General features: G+C 43.7%; 1 protein-coding gene across 2 annotated transcripts; it reads left to right on the top strand.

Moving 5' to 3' along the window:
• Positions 1-263: 263 nt before the first annotated feature.
• On the top strand, positions 264-15,295 carry IL1R2 (interleukin 1 receptor type 2). 2 transcript variants are annotated; one of them, XM_054809901.1, is made up of 9 exons: positions 264-304; positions 2,010-2,140; positions 2,240-2,498; positions 4,567-4,741; positions 6,145-6,319; positions 7,402-7,467; positions 8,713-8,848; positions 11,198-11,343; positions 12,630-15,295. In XM_054809901.1, the coding sequence occupies exons 2-9, from the start codon at positions 2,062-2,064 to the stop codon at positions 12,755-12,757; spliced, it is 1,164 nt and encodes a 387-aa protein (XP_054665876.1). In that variant the 5' UTR covers positions 264-304; positions 2,010-2,061; the 3' UTR covers positions 12,758-15,295. The 2 variants fall into 2 exon arrangements, with proteins under 2 accessions (XP_054665876.1, XP_054665884.1); XM_054809909.1 differs by lacking the exon at positions 264-304 and adding an exon at positions 796-815.
• Positions 15,296-16,743: the final 1,448 nt, after the last annotated feature.

A 16,743-nucleotide genomic window follows, 5' to 3' on the forward strand; every position in this document is an offset into this window, starting at 1 on the left:
CAAACTACCGTTCGTCAGAAAAAGGGAAATTTAGTCATATATTTAGCAGTCATTTCCCCTTTTTTGGGAAATCTGAATACATATTTTTTTCTCTCTCTCTGTCAGTTTCTCTCATCCTCACTCTACGGAAGGAAAGAAAGGTGGGTCTAAAATGTCGTTTGATTCTGACACAAATCTAATTGGGCAACGAGAGACAAATTTCCGCTATGTGTTGAGCTAAACCCTATATAAGGTCCTCGCTAGCAATGTTCTGTCTTATGTCTTTTCATGAGAAGCTAATAGCTGAAAGACTGCAGAACCACAGGTAAGTGAATCTGTTGGAAATTTGGGAATGAAAACCTCACCTAAACCCTCAGTTTGTATAGGGCTTATGGAGATTGCTAGAAACCAAAAGGGACCAGAAAGCTCTGAACAAAATAACCAAGCATATTCATCAGGCAAAGGATCTAACAAGAGACAAACTCCCCTGTTACAGGGTATTACATGTGAAGCATGGGGCTTGTTAATGCCTCAGACAAAACCACTAGCAGCACCCAGTCCAGGCGTAGCCCTGACAGGGGCTACAACTCCACACCAATGCCTTGGAAACCCTTGCCGATCTCGCGGTAGGGGAGACAACCTGTGGTTATGAAACAGTATTATTCAGGAAGAGGTTGGCTTTGTGGTGTTGTAGAGATTACAATAAGCTGGAAATAGTTTATTATAGTCGAAGTATCAGAATGTCAGATAAATATAGCTACTAGAACAGGGAGAAATTTGGATTAAAACTGCATTATAAATATGAGCATGCTGGGATACACAGAAGACGCCTGAAGGTGAGTACCTATGAATGTGACTGTGTTATATTGGTAGAAATATGTTGTTGCTTTTGGATACAATTTGAAGTAGTTGTCCAGTCATTTAATATTCATCCTATGGGACAACCATAGTGTTAGGCTAATGTTAGGTGCATGCAATTTACATTTCTGTATATAAAATGGAAATAGTATGTTTCGTGTGCATATATATACTGTACGGCACATAGATACCTTACATAGAGCATAAGCTTGTGCCTATACAAAGTATGGTTTATGTATTTTTCCCTGTGGTACACTGAGATAACACATAATTGATCAACTGAGTGGCAGCAGCTGAAACCTCGTGGCAGACCAGAAAGCATTCAGTGACGTACACAGACACTGCCTTGCCCATGCCAGGCCAATACAGATGACAATTAACAAATGACTGACAGCAGATAGTTGTTTGTTTGTTTGTTTGTTTTCCCTTAGTGTCACCGTGTCTGATTTTTAGGGCAAGTTGTTCAGGGTTTTCCTCATCTTTTTTTAGCACAGATAGTAATAGCGTCCACGCTGAAAACTCGCTTGCGCACCAACAGCAAGATGGGTGTGCATGCCATGGGAGTCAAAGTTTTTTGTCCCCAGAGAAACATTTGTTGGAGACTCCAAAAGCTTGGCTCGGGTTTATAGCAGGAAGTTCACCCGCAGCCTGATCTACGCTAGCTGGTCTACTTTGGTAGCCACAGTGGGGAAGATAAAGTGACATAGGATTCAATGAGGTCCATGCAACCTTGAGAGACACCTGAAGTGACTGCTTAAGAGAGCTAAAGCCTATTCTGCTGCATCTTTGCTCCTGTGTTCACCCAAGCTATTACATTACAGCTGACTCAAAGCAGCTGACCCGTGCCTCAGCCACATCTTATTGCAAAATAAGCAGAGCTAGATTTTTCCACCCGTAGCTGTTGCACTGAAAAGCCGTGGGGACAGCAGCATCTTGTGGTACGTTGTTTGCATGTCCTGGAACAAAAGGAAAGGGACAGAAGCGATGCATTTGTGCCAAGCCAGATGCTCTTGTTCCGCTAGTCAGCCCCCATAAACTAGGGATGAAGAAGCCTTTCTGCTCCCTAGGCTGAACCAAAGCTCACCAAAGAGTGAGCAAAAGAACAATTAAGTCTGAAGTTAATGTTGAGTATTTTCATCGTATCTTCTGTCTCGTAATAAACTTCCCTGTAGATTTCAAGATACTTTCCCTCGGTCTTCTCCTTCTGATTTTCTCTGGGAAAAAATGCGTGGGCTTTTCTTTGTCCTGGTGATGTGCATAGCAGGTGCCTCCGCTTTTAGAATCCAGCAAGTCAAAAGCACAGGTAAGGGCATGCATTTTTTTTTTTTTTTCCCCTCTCCCTCTCCCTTCTTTTTAATGTGCCTGGCTAACAGTAATGTAAAATTATCTCTGATTTATATAGAAAACTGCCCAGATCACACCGTGTTTTTCAAACACTACTATGAACTGCATGGAGAACCTGTGGTTCTGAAATGCCCTTCCCCCAGATACAAACATTTGGATATTTCTGCCTTGACCCCTAATATCACATGGTATAAAAATAGTTCAAAATCCATGATATCAGGAAGAGATGAAGATCCAAGAATCTGGGCAAAAGGAGATGCGCTCTGGTTTTTACCAGCAATGCTAGAAGACTCAGGAGTATATATCTGCACCAGAAGGTGGGTATTTAAAAGAAAATCCAGTGCACTAACAAGATGACTATGTCTAAAATATATTAGCTTGATTCTAAACTCCAGTTATGTTCAGAGCATGTCTGGATAAGATCATTTCCTTGCCGACTTTATTAGAGAAAAAAATGTGGAAAGTCAGAACTCTTAAATGCATTGTATGTCTCCTATCATATGTGTACTGAAATTTGGATAAATCGTGACACCGTATTGCCATTCTGGCTATGAGGAAATAGTGTACAGAGAGTTTGTTCTAGCTTATTTATGAGCCAGTCAGTGCTATGGCAAGCAGGGACATGCTGCAGGCAGGGGAGTCTGCAGAACACAACCCTCATGTTACAGCTTCAGAGAAGCAAATAGCCTTGTTTGCACTTCAGATGATTGCCTTACGAAGCATATACCAAGGCACCATGGCTCCACAGCAGTTTCCTTCTTGCCTCTTCCTTATCCCTGGTCTTCACTTTTCTTCTGCTCCACATTTTAAACCAGAATTTGATCATCTTGGTATTGCTGGAAGATATTTCATGAGAACCAATGTGTATTGGTACTGGTACCAGAGTTCAGATACTGCAGTGGGTTGAGACTTGAGCCATGGCTTTTTTCAGCCCTATTGGTCTTTTTTTTTTTTCTGAGTGTTTACAATCTGACAGCCCGTTGTACAGTTTCAAAAGAGGTAACAGGGTCTGGATTTGTGGCCGCCTTGCTCTGTGGTCTATAGTGGGAAACACATCTCTACATTCCTGGAGCTGCCTGCGCAGAGTGCGGTTTCCTTGCTGGCAAAGCACTCCTCGTGAGTGATGTGTGTCAGCAGTGGAAGAGATGGACAGGCAGAACTCAATAAATCATGCTCGGCATACTGGGTTGGCCTTTCCACATATCTCAGCAGCGATTGCAGTGGTGGGGCAGAAGAGAAGACTTTAATAGTGAGGCCAGAATAAGGGAAGGCTGCAAATACTATCCTACAGCACAGGGGAGTTACCTGAGACCTTCAAGGGTGGTTTTTAACCCCCTTTTTGGACTCAGCTTCTCAACCTATAACACTGAGGCAGTGTTACTGACAGCTATAGTAAAATGCTGTGAAACCTGTTTGAAAAAGTTATGCAAGAGCCGAGTACATAGCTTCATCGCTAACATTATTACAGGATTAACAAAGTACAAACAAATTGCATTTCCTTCGCAAATCATCCCACAGGGAAGCCACCAGATATTTTTCAACACTCTGTAAAATGAGGGCAAAAGCAAATTATCACAGATTTCTGCTTCTGCCGAGCAAGTATTTTGGATTTAGATGTCCGACCTGTAGGTGACAGCCAGTCACAGTGCCCCAGGTGTAGTGCGAGTCTGTCTGCTCGCAGCCCCCAGCTGCTCTCCAGGAGGTTGCAGCCCGGACCCCCGGGCTTTGCTGGCCCTTGCAGGGTCAGGCATCTCCGAGGCAGACTTTCAGAGGTCAGAAAGGACATAGTTTAAGCACCTATCCCCCCAGTTTGGTCCTCCTTGAGACTGGAAGTGATTGTCACTTGGGGCCAGAAAGAAAAGTTAAATATTGTAAAACTTTCAAGGCAGGAATGCCTTCTTTTCCATGCAAAATAATAAGCACTCACAGAAATGCCTGCTGGTTGTGCAATAGTAACTGCAGATGTATTTTAATACATGCTTTAAGCTTTTTATTTCATCTTTAGGTCCCAATCTTTAGGGTTTTCACAGTAATGACCTCTTTCAAGGAAACGGTGGATGGTTCATGACACACCTGCTACTGTTTAGGCGGACATGTTCCCCCTCTTTGCAAAATTAAAATCGTGCCTTAGCCTAAGGGTGCACAGCAAACTTGGTGTACAAAAAAGAAAAGACTGAAGCTCCAAGGCAGACATATGTCAGCAACGTGTTTATATTGTGCCAAAAAATAGCACCAGTGGTTTTCCAGGATCCCACCTGGTAAGATCTCAATCTTGGCCTCTCGGAAATGGCTAAGGAGGGAAATGGAGCCAGGAGGAAACCACAGGTGTCACCTGAGTTCCCCTTGTCGCTGGTGGGTGCTCACCTCTCCCCACTCTGTCTGCAGGAACTCCTCCTACTGTGCTGAGGTCTCCATCCACCTCACGGTCGTGGAGAAAACAGCTGCTCGGGAGATCGCCTATCTCCAGGTCCTCTTCACTTTCACCTCTGGAAAGATTGTTTGTCCTGACCTGTGGGATTTTACACCAAATAGGACAAGCTTGGAGCTCAAGTGGTACAAGGTAGAACTTTCACCTCCTCTAATCTCAACCTGTTTGTAAAGGCACATACATCTTCACTTTCTGTTTCTCCTGAACATGATGTTGTCAAAGCCATGAGCACAGTATGATATACTGGGAATTTTGTGGCAGGTGTATATATTTTAAGAAAGGTTCTCTGGGGTGGACTCAGCACAGGGTGAAGTGTTCCACGTATTGTATGTTCTCACAGGCAGTGTAACTAGTTTTAAGGCTAGATTACCTACCCAAATTCCAGGGTTTGCCACATCAGATTAGGCCCTTCTCTATGGCCCCTCTAGTGAATCCCATAAAGTAGGTCCTCCCAGTAATGCTTCCCTCGTGTGAGCTGTTCGGATGGGGTAGCTTTTGTTAATCAACTGGAATACAGCATTTGGAAATACTGGGTTCATCACACAATGCCTAACTTGCCAGTTCATGGCTTTTCAAGTAGGCAAGCCTGGGTTTGCCTGTAAGGTCAAATGTCCTTCACCTGATCGTCCTCAGCTGTACAATCTCACACTGGAGAGCACTGGATTCTTCTTATATTTTCGTAATACCTTGGTTTAGCTTTTATTTACACTCCCACTGTGATTACATGCTCTGCCTCATGCAGCTATCATTCTTACCATAGGATGCAATACCTAGGCTGGCTTCATACAGCAGTGCCTGTGTCGTGGTTGGTACCGTACCAGCAAAATGTCTCCGATCAGGATTCCCTCCAGAAGCAGGCTGTAACCCACTTATCTAAGTAAAAGGCTGCCCCCCTCAATATGGTTCTTGCTACAGCTGCCTGAAAGAGCTAGCTAGTTCCTTCATGAGGAAGGAACATCATTGCTCCTAGCAGGGCTCCAACCCATGGACAAACAGAGCCTCAGTGATACAGAGTGGGAATTTATCACAGATTATGAGATCATAGTAACTAATAGTTTTGAGAAACCTGCATGATTACTAAAATGTGTTTTTCTTAGAAGAATGGCTTAGGATATTACTCTTGTGAGGTCATGTATGGAAAGTAATAGTGTTGTGAATGCCTTCATGGTTAGTAAAATGATTTTGTCTTAGAAGAATGTGTTAGATGACTACTCTTAAGATAACTCAGTAAAGAGCCTATTATATCTTTTCCATCCTAAAATGTGCATTTTATTGAAAAGCTATACACATACATTATAGATACATTAAAACAGTGATTCTTCACAATTCACATAGTGACTCAAAGCATTTTAGTGATGGATACACGTTTGAAGAACTTGCCCTTTGGTAGGAATGTGGAACTGCTCAGATTTCCCATTGATAAATGAACTTTTAATAACAGAGAGAGAAGGGTAAGTAATTTTGTTTGGAAGTTACACAGAGTGTAACTACAGCTATCATCTGAGCCGTAACACCAGTTGCTGTCTTTTCTCCAGGATGCTCTGCCTTTGGAAGACAACGGTGAAAAATTTGTAATTCTGAAGGGTTCAGCATCTCTGATCGTGACTTCTGTGGTACCAACAGATGCTGGCTATTACACCTGCAAGATGTCATTCCCATATGAAGGTGTAATGTATGAAATCACCAGAACAATTCAGCTGGAGACCGTTGGTAAATATCGACCCCTTAAAACATTACAGCACATAAGAAAAATCCCATCTCTGTTAATGAAGTTCAGGAGAGGAACTCCTGGTTGGCCTCTCAGCACTGCCCGGGAGAGGGGGACGCCATGGGTGCTGGCTTTGGCACCCCCGAGTTCCCCACAGGTCACCCCCGTGCGGGAGGCACGACTCCATGTTGCGAGCGCCTGTGGTTGTTAAATCGAATAATTTATGTCTTGGGGGGGAGGGGGGGAGTGTGTGTCACTGCAAATGGCTTCGGAAGGCTTAGAAAATAAACCATTTAACACTCGCTCAGGATGGCGGAAAGCCGGCATTTCGCAAACGGCTGAAACCGGCTCGCGGAGGGGGGCGGGGCCTGGAGGAGCGGGGCGCTGCTGCCCCGAGCGGCCAGCAGGGGGCGTGCGTGCCCGGGAGCAGCCAGCCCCGCCCCGCCCCGCCGCCTTTGGCCCCGCCCCGCGGCCTCAGCCCGCCTCGCCGCCCTCCGCCCCCCGCCGTCCCCAGCGCGGCCGGCCCGGGCCGAGGGGGCGAGTGCCGGGGGCGGCCCTCGGAGGAGGCAGCCTGAGGGTGCTGCTTCCTCCGGCTGGTCCCTGGGGCCCGGTCGTGGAAGTGACTTGTGGAGCGTGAACGTCTCGCTGGTGTGGGAGTGCCGAAGGTGTAAATTTCGGTCATGCCCACATCCGTTCTCTGCTTAAGCTTGTGGCTTTTCTGTTTTTTGCAAGTATGAAATGGGTGTGCGAGGATTTTGGCACTCACTACTCCTAAAGAGGACGGTGCTTAGTGCCTACTGTTACCGTTGCTTCCAAAAGACACTCACTCACCTGCCATAAATTGCTCATGGTGCAGCTTTCGGGATGAAGCTGTGGGCTTGATCCCATCTATCTCCACAAGCACAGGCCTCAGGGCTTGAAATTGGAATGTTTCTGTGGCATTCCGCTGGGTTCAATAATCGAATGCTTCCCTGGGAGAGGAGAGGCGTTGAGCAAGGTGACACGTTTCTATCTATAGCTCTGGGGCAATGCAGACATTTTCTTTTGTGCTAGCACTGACTCTCTGTTTTCCTTCTCTCTCTAGAAAAAGAAAAGAGAATTACCCCAATAATTGTGTATCCAACACAAAAGACATCATCAGCTGCCCTCGGTAAGGCCCAACTTTCTTCTTTGAAGCATCTAATCAGGCAAAACTAAGAGCAGGTCCTCTAATAGTGTAATTTGTTGGCACAAATTGTAGTTCTTTTGATCTCCATTATATTAGCTGAGGGTCAATGCTGGAGTAGTTTTTGCGTCTTGTCTATAACTAGATTCTGTCTTCCATGTAGGAGAGGGTGTAGAAATGCCGTAGATTTTAGCCACTAACAAAGCAAGAAAAGCATGTTTGTACCCTTAGATCAGCTGCTTAGAGTCCCCCTTCACTAAGAACCATTTGTTTTCAATATTCCCTCAAATTGGTCTAGGTTATCTGGCAGCTTTGAACAAGCCATCTAGCTCTTTTGGGAGGAGACATTTTTTCATTGCTCTTTACCGTTTGCACTAGACAGTTGTTGTTAGTTAGAAAGTACCTTGATAGGATCTCAAGTTTTCTTTGAAGATTATATTATGACAACAAATTTCTGTTGCTTTTCCTTTTCTCAGAAAATGCCAGGTATTCAGGTAAAATGCCAGATACACTAAGCTTTTTTAACTTGGGTACTACACACACAGCTGTGTCCCATGATGTCTCAGTTTTCCCTGCCACTTTTCTTTCCATCAATGTAGGATTATTGAGTAATTTTTTTTGCCTATCTCCGTGGAGCGTTTTACATCCCTTTTGTCACCATCTGCACAGATACAATAATAAAATTGTATGAGCCCTGTGTTTTCCATATCATATAAATACACACCAGTCTGAAGGATCTTTATCCTTAGCTCTGATTTACAATAATTATAGCAAAATTTCTGAATTTTTCATGATCACTTTTATCCCTAGATGTCCCACCTTAAGCTGAATGCCCTTGCCCACAGCACCTCTGAGTGAAGCTACACTGCTGGTTAATACAGTTGCTCCAGAGCAGTAAATCACACTGTGCCCTCTGGGCTGCAGTACGTCAGAAGGAGCAAGGCCACAAGAACACAGCTTTACCTCCTGAGGAATGTGTCTAGTGCAAGAGCTGCTAACTGTTGCAATAGGAAAGTACTGTGGTTAGTAGCAGGAAGGACTGCCAAGCTGAAGGGTCTCGCTGCCAAGGAGTAGAGGATCAAAAGCAATCTAGGGCTTAACGTCAGTTTTGAATGTAGTGGTGCTTGACGTGGAGCTTGATCTCCCACTGGAGATGTTGGTTTTCACCAAAAGAAAGAGTAGTTCTTCATATGTGTCCAAATGGGTTTTTAATCTTTCTTTTACCAACAGGCTCCAAGATGACTCTCCCATGCAAAGTGTTTGTTGGACTGAGCAGCCATGTCCATACTGATGTGGAATGGCTCGCAAATGACACCAGCGTTGACGTGGTTTACAAGCAAAGCAGAGTTACAGAGGGAGAACGACAGTAAGTCTGGCTGACAGTGTTTCCGTGTGCTTGTTGTTTTAATCTGCAGTGTGACAGGGGCTCTCAGTGCAGCTGAATGCCAGGTAATAAAATGGGATATGGACAGATCTGAAGTGAAGGTGAGAGCTGAGACAAAAACAAGCAGGCAAGCAAAAAAAACCCAAACCCAACCCAGGCAGGATGAATTCAATTATTTATCTCTGGTTTTTATTCGTGGTATACTGCAGATGACCCAACTTCAAGGCTTAAACTTGAAGCACATTTTCATGGGTAGCTGAGTTGATGTAGGAGCTGACTGTAGTGAAAAGCAATGGGACTTGATCCTTCCCACTGCTTCTCTTATCTCTCTCCTTGCCCTGTGCCAGGGAAATGGCAACATCCTCTCCCCAACATTGATTAAGTTCTCTGAACACACTAAGACAACAGAAAACTATCCAGTGGTTGCTTTGTTTTGTTTTTTAAATATCATTGTTTTTCCCCTTAGGGTTGTTCTTTTCCACAGTAGTGAGTTAAACTGACTCACAGAGACGCCCAGTGAGTGCTAGAGCTGGCGCCAGGGAAGCACTGTGGGGGATGCTGGTGGGAGGGAGAAGCAGGATGTCCCACACCCTCTTGCCCTGATCCATTGTCTCTCCCAATCTTGCAGAGCCTTCTCTCAGCTGCCTTATAGCTGCATGCCTCAAAGCTTTTCTCCCTAGGAAAGGAGGGAAAAGATCTGCTCTCTGTACCTGTCACATGCCACCTGAGCAGCACTAACTCACTGTCTGCAGGCAATGCTTCTAGTACTTTGCAAATGTGAGGTAAACCTACCACTGGAGTCTCTTCATTGAGGTCCAGGTTGGCATGTTTTATCTCTCATTTGCTGAAATTGAGGGTCCACAAAGATCACAGTGGCTCTGCCTGTGCTGGTGGACAGAGCCGAGAAGGTTCCTGGGCTCTGGGTGCCATTGCCTCTGCTGTTAGTGGTTAAACACTCACCAGCTAGCACCTTCCCAAAGAGCTCCTGGCTATCAGTTAGGATTTAGCACGGGGCAGGGACCATTCCCAACAGTTTGGGGATGTGGCATCCCTATTGTGAGGGACAAGAGTGTTTAACAGTTATGGATGTGAGCTGGTTTTGGCCATTTGTGGCCATCAGTGTTAGATAACAACCTGGCCATGTTTAGTTTATTGGACAGCTGCAGCCAGAGGTAACATGGTAACTCAGCTGTATGCCCAAGCTCTTACATGTTTTCACATCCCCCACAGCATGACTGAGACCATTAATTTATAATGTTGTTTACATGGATAAGTGACAGTGTGTTAAACCTGTGGTCAGGAGCCATAAAATGTACTGTAGCCTTTAAAATGTCTCTGCAGGCTTTAGAATAGAGCAGCATGTGTACTTCCTTACTTAGACTTTAAAAATTTTTTTTACTATTACACTCATTATTACTGTTATATATTATCGTATAATTGCCTGAGGACAGGGACCACGCCAGCTAGGGCTCATGCAGAGCCCACGAAGCATGAGACACCCCAGTTCTGCTGGAAGCCCTCAGAACGGCAGCAAGGCAAAACAGGTCAAATGCCACCGGGAAAACAAATTCCCTGCAGAAATCTCTGGCAAAGCACCCACCGCTGTGCTGCTGCCTTCCTGCAGTACAGTTCCAGGGGGAGTGTACAGGGAGTTCCACTGCCACAGCGCATAGCAGACTCATGCTCTGAGATCATTAAAGAGCAGCTGAACATCTGCTGCAGCAGTGACTAAAAGATATGAAGAGGCAATGTTTGACTGCAGCTAGAAAACCACTTTTAAATATTTGGACTGATGAAACAATCAGGTTGAAGGAAGCTGGAAACTTCCTAGACAGTTTCTTGTATTGAGCTCTTGGCTTTCGGCACATGATAGACAGGAATGGTCATCAGTTTGCTGAGTGAACATTTTCGGGGTTATGTTATCCATATGTCCTCTTCCAGCCGATAGTAAGAATTAATCTCAAAAATGAATAGGTGGTCAAAGAGAAGGAATTAGGTCTTTCCACAACACTGTGCAGAGAGCTCAAAGATATAGAGAATTCTGCTTGCCTTTCTTCCCTCCCTTTTCTTTATTTTTGCAAGACAAATCCAGCTCTTCTTTTTTTCCTGGAAGATTCAACAAGTGCAGGATGGGTACTGACTGCTGAGATAGTTGGCAGTTGGCACAACTAGGCTGGAAGACAGAGGCATCTTCTTATGCTGAGGGGCTAGTTCAGAAATGAGCAAATATCCAATGCATTTTCTTGCAATGTGCTGTTAGAATGAACACATCAAATAGAGAAAAGCCAGCTTATAAAAGGATTTAACATTAAATTTTTCTTTTTCTTCCAGAGAAATTGTAGAAAATGGTGAAAACTTCATTGAAGTGCCACTGATTTTTGATTCTGTTGAAGAAGTGGATTTTTACACAGACTTTACATGTCTGGCCCAGAACAGATACGGCTACCAAGTGCTGCCAACAAGGGTCAAGCAGGAAGGTAACTAGTTTGACCGCTTACTTGGGATAATTGTTACAGTTACTCTAATGCTAGATTATCATCCAAGCCTTTTATACTGTCAGAGCTAGTGTTGGTATGAATTATTGCTTGGGGAAAACTGGTTGCCTCTTTCACCTGCAGGCTTTGGAATAGCTTGTTCACAAAATACACTTTCTGTGAGCCACTCACTGACATATTCTGCAGGGATAAGGATCTGCACTGGTGTATCTGTTCATAGGGCTGACGGAGCTCCAATGAAATGATGGCTCCAGTGAGACTCCTGGCAAACTCCCGTTGGGTGCAGCAGGGCCAGATCTCCTCCAGTTCCTCAAGATATAGTGGGGAAAAAAAGACAATAGCAGAATAAAGATCAGAGTGTTCCTTCCCCTCATGCACTGCCTGCTGCCAGAATAACAAGAAGTGTAAATTATGATGGGTGTTGTTATTTTGGCTCCTAGTGATGGGAAGAGAAGCCCTAAGCTCAGTGCAATTAATGTGGCAGTGTGATAGACCATTGGCCAAGAACCAGCTGTAAAAACAATATGTGAAGCAATGCTAATTGTTTCTTTGCATGATGTTGATGAATCGCCGAAGCTTGCTCACACTGTCTTAGAAAGGCACATGAACATTTACAGTCTTCATTATGAGTTATATCTTATGACTCACTCCAGCATCCTATGATGAGGGATTTGTACTCATTTGGTAGATGATGTGCTGCCCTTGTCTTCCGTGAGCTACAGAGGAGGCAGTCCATGAACCAATATAGACTGGAATAATCCAAAATGGTCTGGACGGGCACTGGTCTTGGAAATTAGCTGCATTTTGGGAAAAAGCTCAGAGTCTTAGCTTGATCATTACCAATTTATAGGCTGCTCTGTACGAGAAAATTATTCACAGAGCTTGAGGGCAGACTAGCTGTTATGTACTCCCTCTCCATGTGGCACTTTTATTTCCTGCTTGGAGTGTCTCTGCTTCTACCAAATTAAGATAGAAAGCATGTAGCTGCCCTGAGCAGGGGTTGGGAAGAGTCATGTGTATGCAAAAGGTTTGAACTTTAAATTCTCACCCTCTATTGTTTTGCAATTGTTCCTCTCATCTTCATAAACCCATTTCCCAAAGCACTCAATCCATAGGCCTCTTCCTTTCACAGGTGATCAACCCTGCTGGAAGGTTAACTTGCAGACATCCTTTTTATTGTGATTTGTCCTCTTCCTCCTTGAACTGAGATAGACAACTATGTTCCTGGGAGGTTTTTTTGAAAATATTTAATTTCTTTACTTTTCCAGCTGTTGGCTTGTCCTGGTACATTGCAATGATTCCCGTCGCGTTGGCCTGTGTGATCGTGGGGGGGATATGCACACACAAGTGCTGGAAGCGGAGAGCCGATAAAGGATACGCAATAGCAAAGGTTTAAAATCTGCTTTATTCTCCAACCACCAACAGAACAAAAAATCATCCTGGCTATCTTTCACATGTGACACATAGAGACATTTCAGACCAGCCATACTGCTTTCCCAGCAGATGGATATATCTCAGCTATTTTCCTCTTCTCCAAGTCTTCGATCTTATGAAGTTATAAATATAAGTTTGCATTTTTATGCTGCGAAGATGCAGGAAACCTGCTTCTCTTATTTTGCAGCTAGGGTGCAATCTGTAGCGTTTTGGAACACAGAATATCAGAAACATGCCCTGGATATGGGAAGGGTAGGGAAAGGGAGGTGCTCTCACCCTTTGTAATTCCAATGGTCTTATTGTTTAAAAAAAAAAGGAAAAGAGACCCCCTAACATCTGAAAACAGAAGCTAAGAAAGCTTGCTATGGAAGGACTATTGCACACCAGAGTGAAAACTCAGTTTTCTTAAGCATCCAAATTCATATTATTTTACTTCAGTCTAAAAAGAGTCAGTTTTTTCCCTTTTCCAGAGCCAAATACAGTTGTCATGGCAACTGTATATCTACGAACATTTCCACAGAAAATCTAAATTTTTTCACCATTTGGATTACTCCTGGCTTAAACGGACTGTCTCAGAATATCCCTTCCTCAAGGGATAACTACATCAGCATAACAGATAATTCTACATGGGATAATTCAGTTCTGTTTTATCTACCAATATCTCATAGCCAGAGATTCATAGGCAGCTGTAACATGTTGTTTTCTTTGCCAAGAAAAAAATTTGGAGGGATGTTTTAGTGTTTTGAGAGTCATTTGACTAATACAGAGTTTTATTCCTGGAAGTGATTGGACAGATTACCGGTAATAACATACAGTCTTGCCCTTCTGTGCCTCTAACTCTTTCATGACTGGCCTGATTCTCCTCTCTGATATGAGTATAAAAGTCTGGCATAGATTCCCATAAACGACGAGTCTGCACCAGACTAAAGCTGGTGCAGCTTTGGGAATCTTGTGTCCTTTAATTTGAAGTATGCAAATTGATTACTCATGATACAAAACGCTGCCTGTTAGGTTAATCTAACTGGATTCCAGTCTTGACATAAATCAGCAGGGAGAAATAAATAATCAGTGACCATGATGTACTTTGAGGATCAGAATGAGTAGAATGGCGTGGTTACTTCCTCTTCCAAGAGATAACACTTATGCTAGCTGAGAAATAGTTCCATCATATATAATGTGTATTATCTTCATCTGTATAGGAGAGGAAGAGATCCAGCCTTAAGGTCTAGATTGTTACAGACCCATAACTGACACCTCTCTCAGACACTGAAGGTAAAGCTTTTTGTTCAGGTAAATCAGCCCAGAGGTTTTTCGAACTCTGTAGGAAAAAAAATATAATCAGGAAAAACTTTGGCTCCAAAGAAACAAATTGTAAAGTAAGAACATTAGAACTGTGTGTGGTTCCACAGCCCAGGGAAATGAATGACTTGCATCCATCTGGGAGAGGCCATAATCTAATTCCTTTCCACCACCATTTGTAGCTGGTTCTGAGTTTGGCCCAATAAATATTTTGAAGGATTTTAAAGACTAGGGTGTGGTTTGAGATAAGAAACCCTTCAATCTATTAGCAAGAACCTTCACATTTTATGAGATTTAAGCCAAAGTCTTCCTTTAAATATTCTAAACATTTGCTGTGGAGATACGGGCACAGTGATTGGATTTCTGACACAGTCTGAGTCAACAGCAACCAAAGAAGACCACAGGAATTACTGTTTCCAAGTGCAGGATGTTAAGGATGATGATGATGAATACATATATTTTATGGGCAGATGGGAAAAAGATGGCTGCAAGTGTGGAAAACAGTCACTCCACTTGGATATCTGTTCTTTGAAGGAAGAAAACTATAGACGAACTATCGTTGGAACAAGCATGAAAAATGTTTTAGGTACATCAAGAATGCTCATTTTTATTAAGCAATTGCTAGTATGTGGATAGAGAACAAATTAGGTTTGCCGATAAATGTAACCTTTCAAAATGTGGTACGTTCTTCCCGCCCATCTATATCCTCCAAGAGTACTGTGATAACACATCTGGCTGCAGGAGTGGGGCTGAATTTCACCAACTAGTGGAAAAGAAGTGGAACTTTTGGTATATGGTGCCATGAGAAAGTTAAATACCTCAGATCCTACTCCAAACTAGAAAAGGAGAAAGAAATGTGAATGTGAGAGAAAAATTCGGCACACAGAGAACTGATGTTACATACTCAGTGGTGTCTTGAATACAAGGGGAATGTCAAGAAATAACTGTTTGTCTTTTATGAAGTGATATTTGCTTTTCTAACTACTGGTATAGTAATGTTCCAAAGGCTTTCATGATAGGTAGACTTGTTCAAGTGAACTACATAGTGTAAATGTTTTCCAGGTAGACTTGAACAGAACAAGTGACCTACATAATGTAAATGTTTTACATTGATCTGTATTATAAACAAGGGTAACACGGTCTATATTGTTTTTGAAAATGTTATGTGAAAAATGAAAAAAACCATAAAACCCAAAAGAAAGTGCCGGTGCGCGAGTTGGGTGGGAAGGAAGAGGTGAGATGGCTCTTTGCGGGTGGCAGCTCTCTCCCGGAGAGGTGCATTTTTACCCTGCGCTCTGCTGCAGAGGGGCTGGTCCCTTGGGGGGTGCAGTGACCCCTGCCCTGCAGAATGAGCTCCGTCCTTCGGCCGCTTGTGCTCTCGCCCTGCAGCTGTGCCTTGTCACACCCAAGGGAGACCAAACCCTGATGGGCCATGCTCCGCTCCTGACTGCTACCACATTCATGGCAGTCCTCGATCTGCACTCCCCCGAGCGTTTGGGCTCACTCTGGGCGGGTGGTACTGGGTGATCTTCCTCTCTCTGGCTACCAACTGTTGAAGTATTGCATCCCTCCACTCCCTTCTGTGGGGGAACTTCTGGAAATGTAGGTTAACAAAGACTGTCGCTGTGAGGATGTGAATTTAGCGTGTGCTCCCCAGGCAGGGAGATCTCTCTTATACAGCTTCCCAAAGACAAAACTTTTGTCTCCTTTTTCCAGTTAAAATTAGAGAACTCCAATTGTCACTGTCCTTTGGGTAGGTCCATCCCAGGAAGTTCAGAGTCATTGGCCTCAATGTACTTTGAGGAGAAAATGTCCTGAATCTCAAGGCAAACTGAGACTGAGGACTTGTGCCAGTTTATAATCAGACCTGAAAAGAAATATGACATCAGGGAATGCCATTTCACATCAAGAATTCAGTGCTCTGCACCACACTGTTTCTCTTTGGAAAAAATTAATGATGTAAGGAGGACAAGGTCACCTTGTTCCTGGGACTGCGTGGGTTTATAACATTTTCCGGAGAGCTCATCTATCTGCAACAACTTCAAAGGAACACCTAAAAAGGGAAGAGACTGGTGTCCCACTGTCTTGGCATGAGTTAGTGTCCAGGACAGTGGCTGCTCATGTGGAAGTAGTTCTTTTCAGGAAACATGAGCTCACTTAACAAACAGTCATTTTCTTGTTTTACTCAGCATATGTGATCTTGATGTCAGCTATCCATGTAACAGGCAGCATAACTACTGCTTGGCCAAAGTAGCATCTAAAACAAAGTAAACGTCATTTGGAGAGCACCAGATAACTAGATCTGCTGGTCCCCAAGCAAACCCCTCAAATAAATGTGGGAGCAAGTGGAAATAAGAATTTCATCTGTGCCCAGAGCTGATTTTGGCACATCAAGATAAGGTTAAATTTTTTTTAATCTAGTAGCTGGGGAGGGCAGGTGTGTGTGCGGGAGGACAAGAAACATGTGAAATACCATTGCCAGGAATAATGCTTTAAATATGAGAATAGCTGATGGAAGTGTTTGATGATTATTCTGACTCAAGTCTACAAAGCGAGAGACCCAGGAGAGCAAAACAAAGTAAGGAATAGTTCTTATGTTTTGAAGCTGAGAACTCCCTGTCCACTCATAACCTTGGAGCTGCTAAAGAC

This window comes from Grus americana, chromosome 1, assembly GCF_028858705.1.
Source record: "Grus americana isolate bGruAme1 chromosome 1, bGruAme1.mat, whole genome shotgun sequence".
NCBI lineage: Eukaryota > Metazoa > Chordata > Aves > Gruiformes > Gruidae > Grus > Grus americana.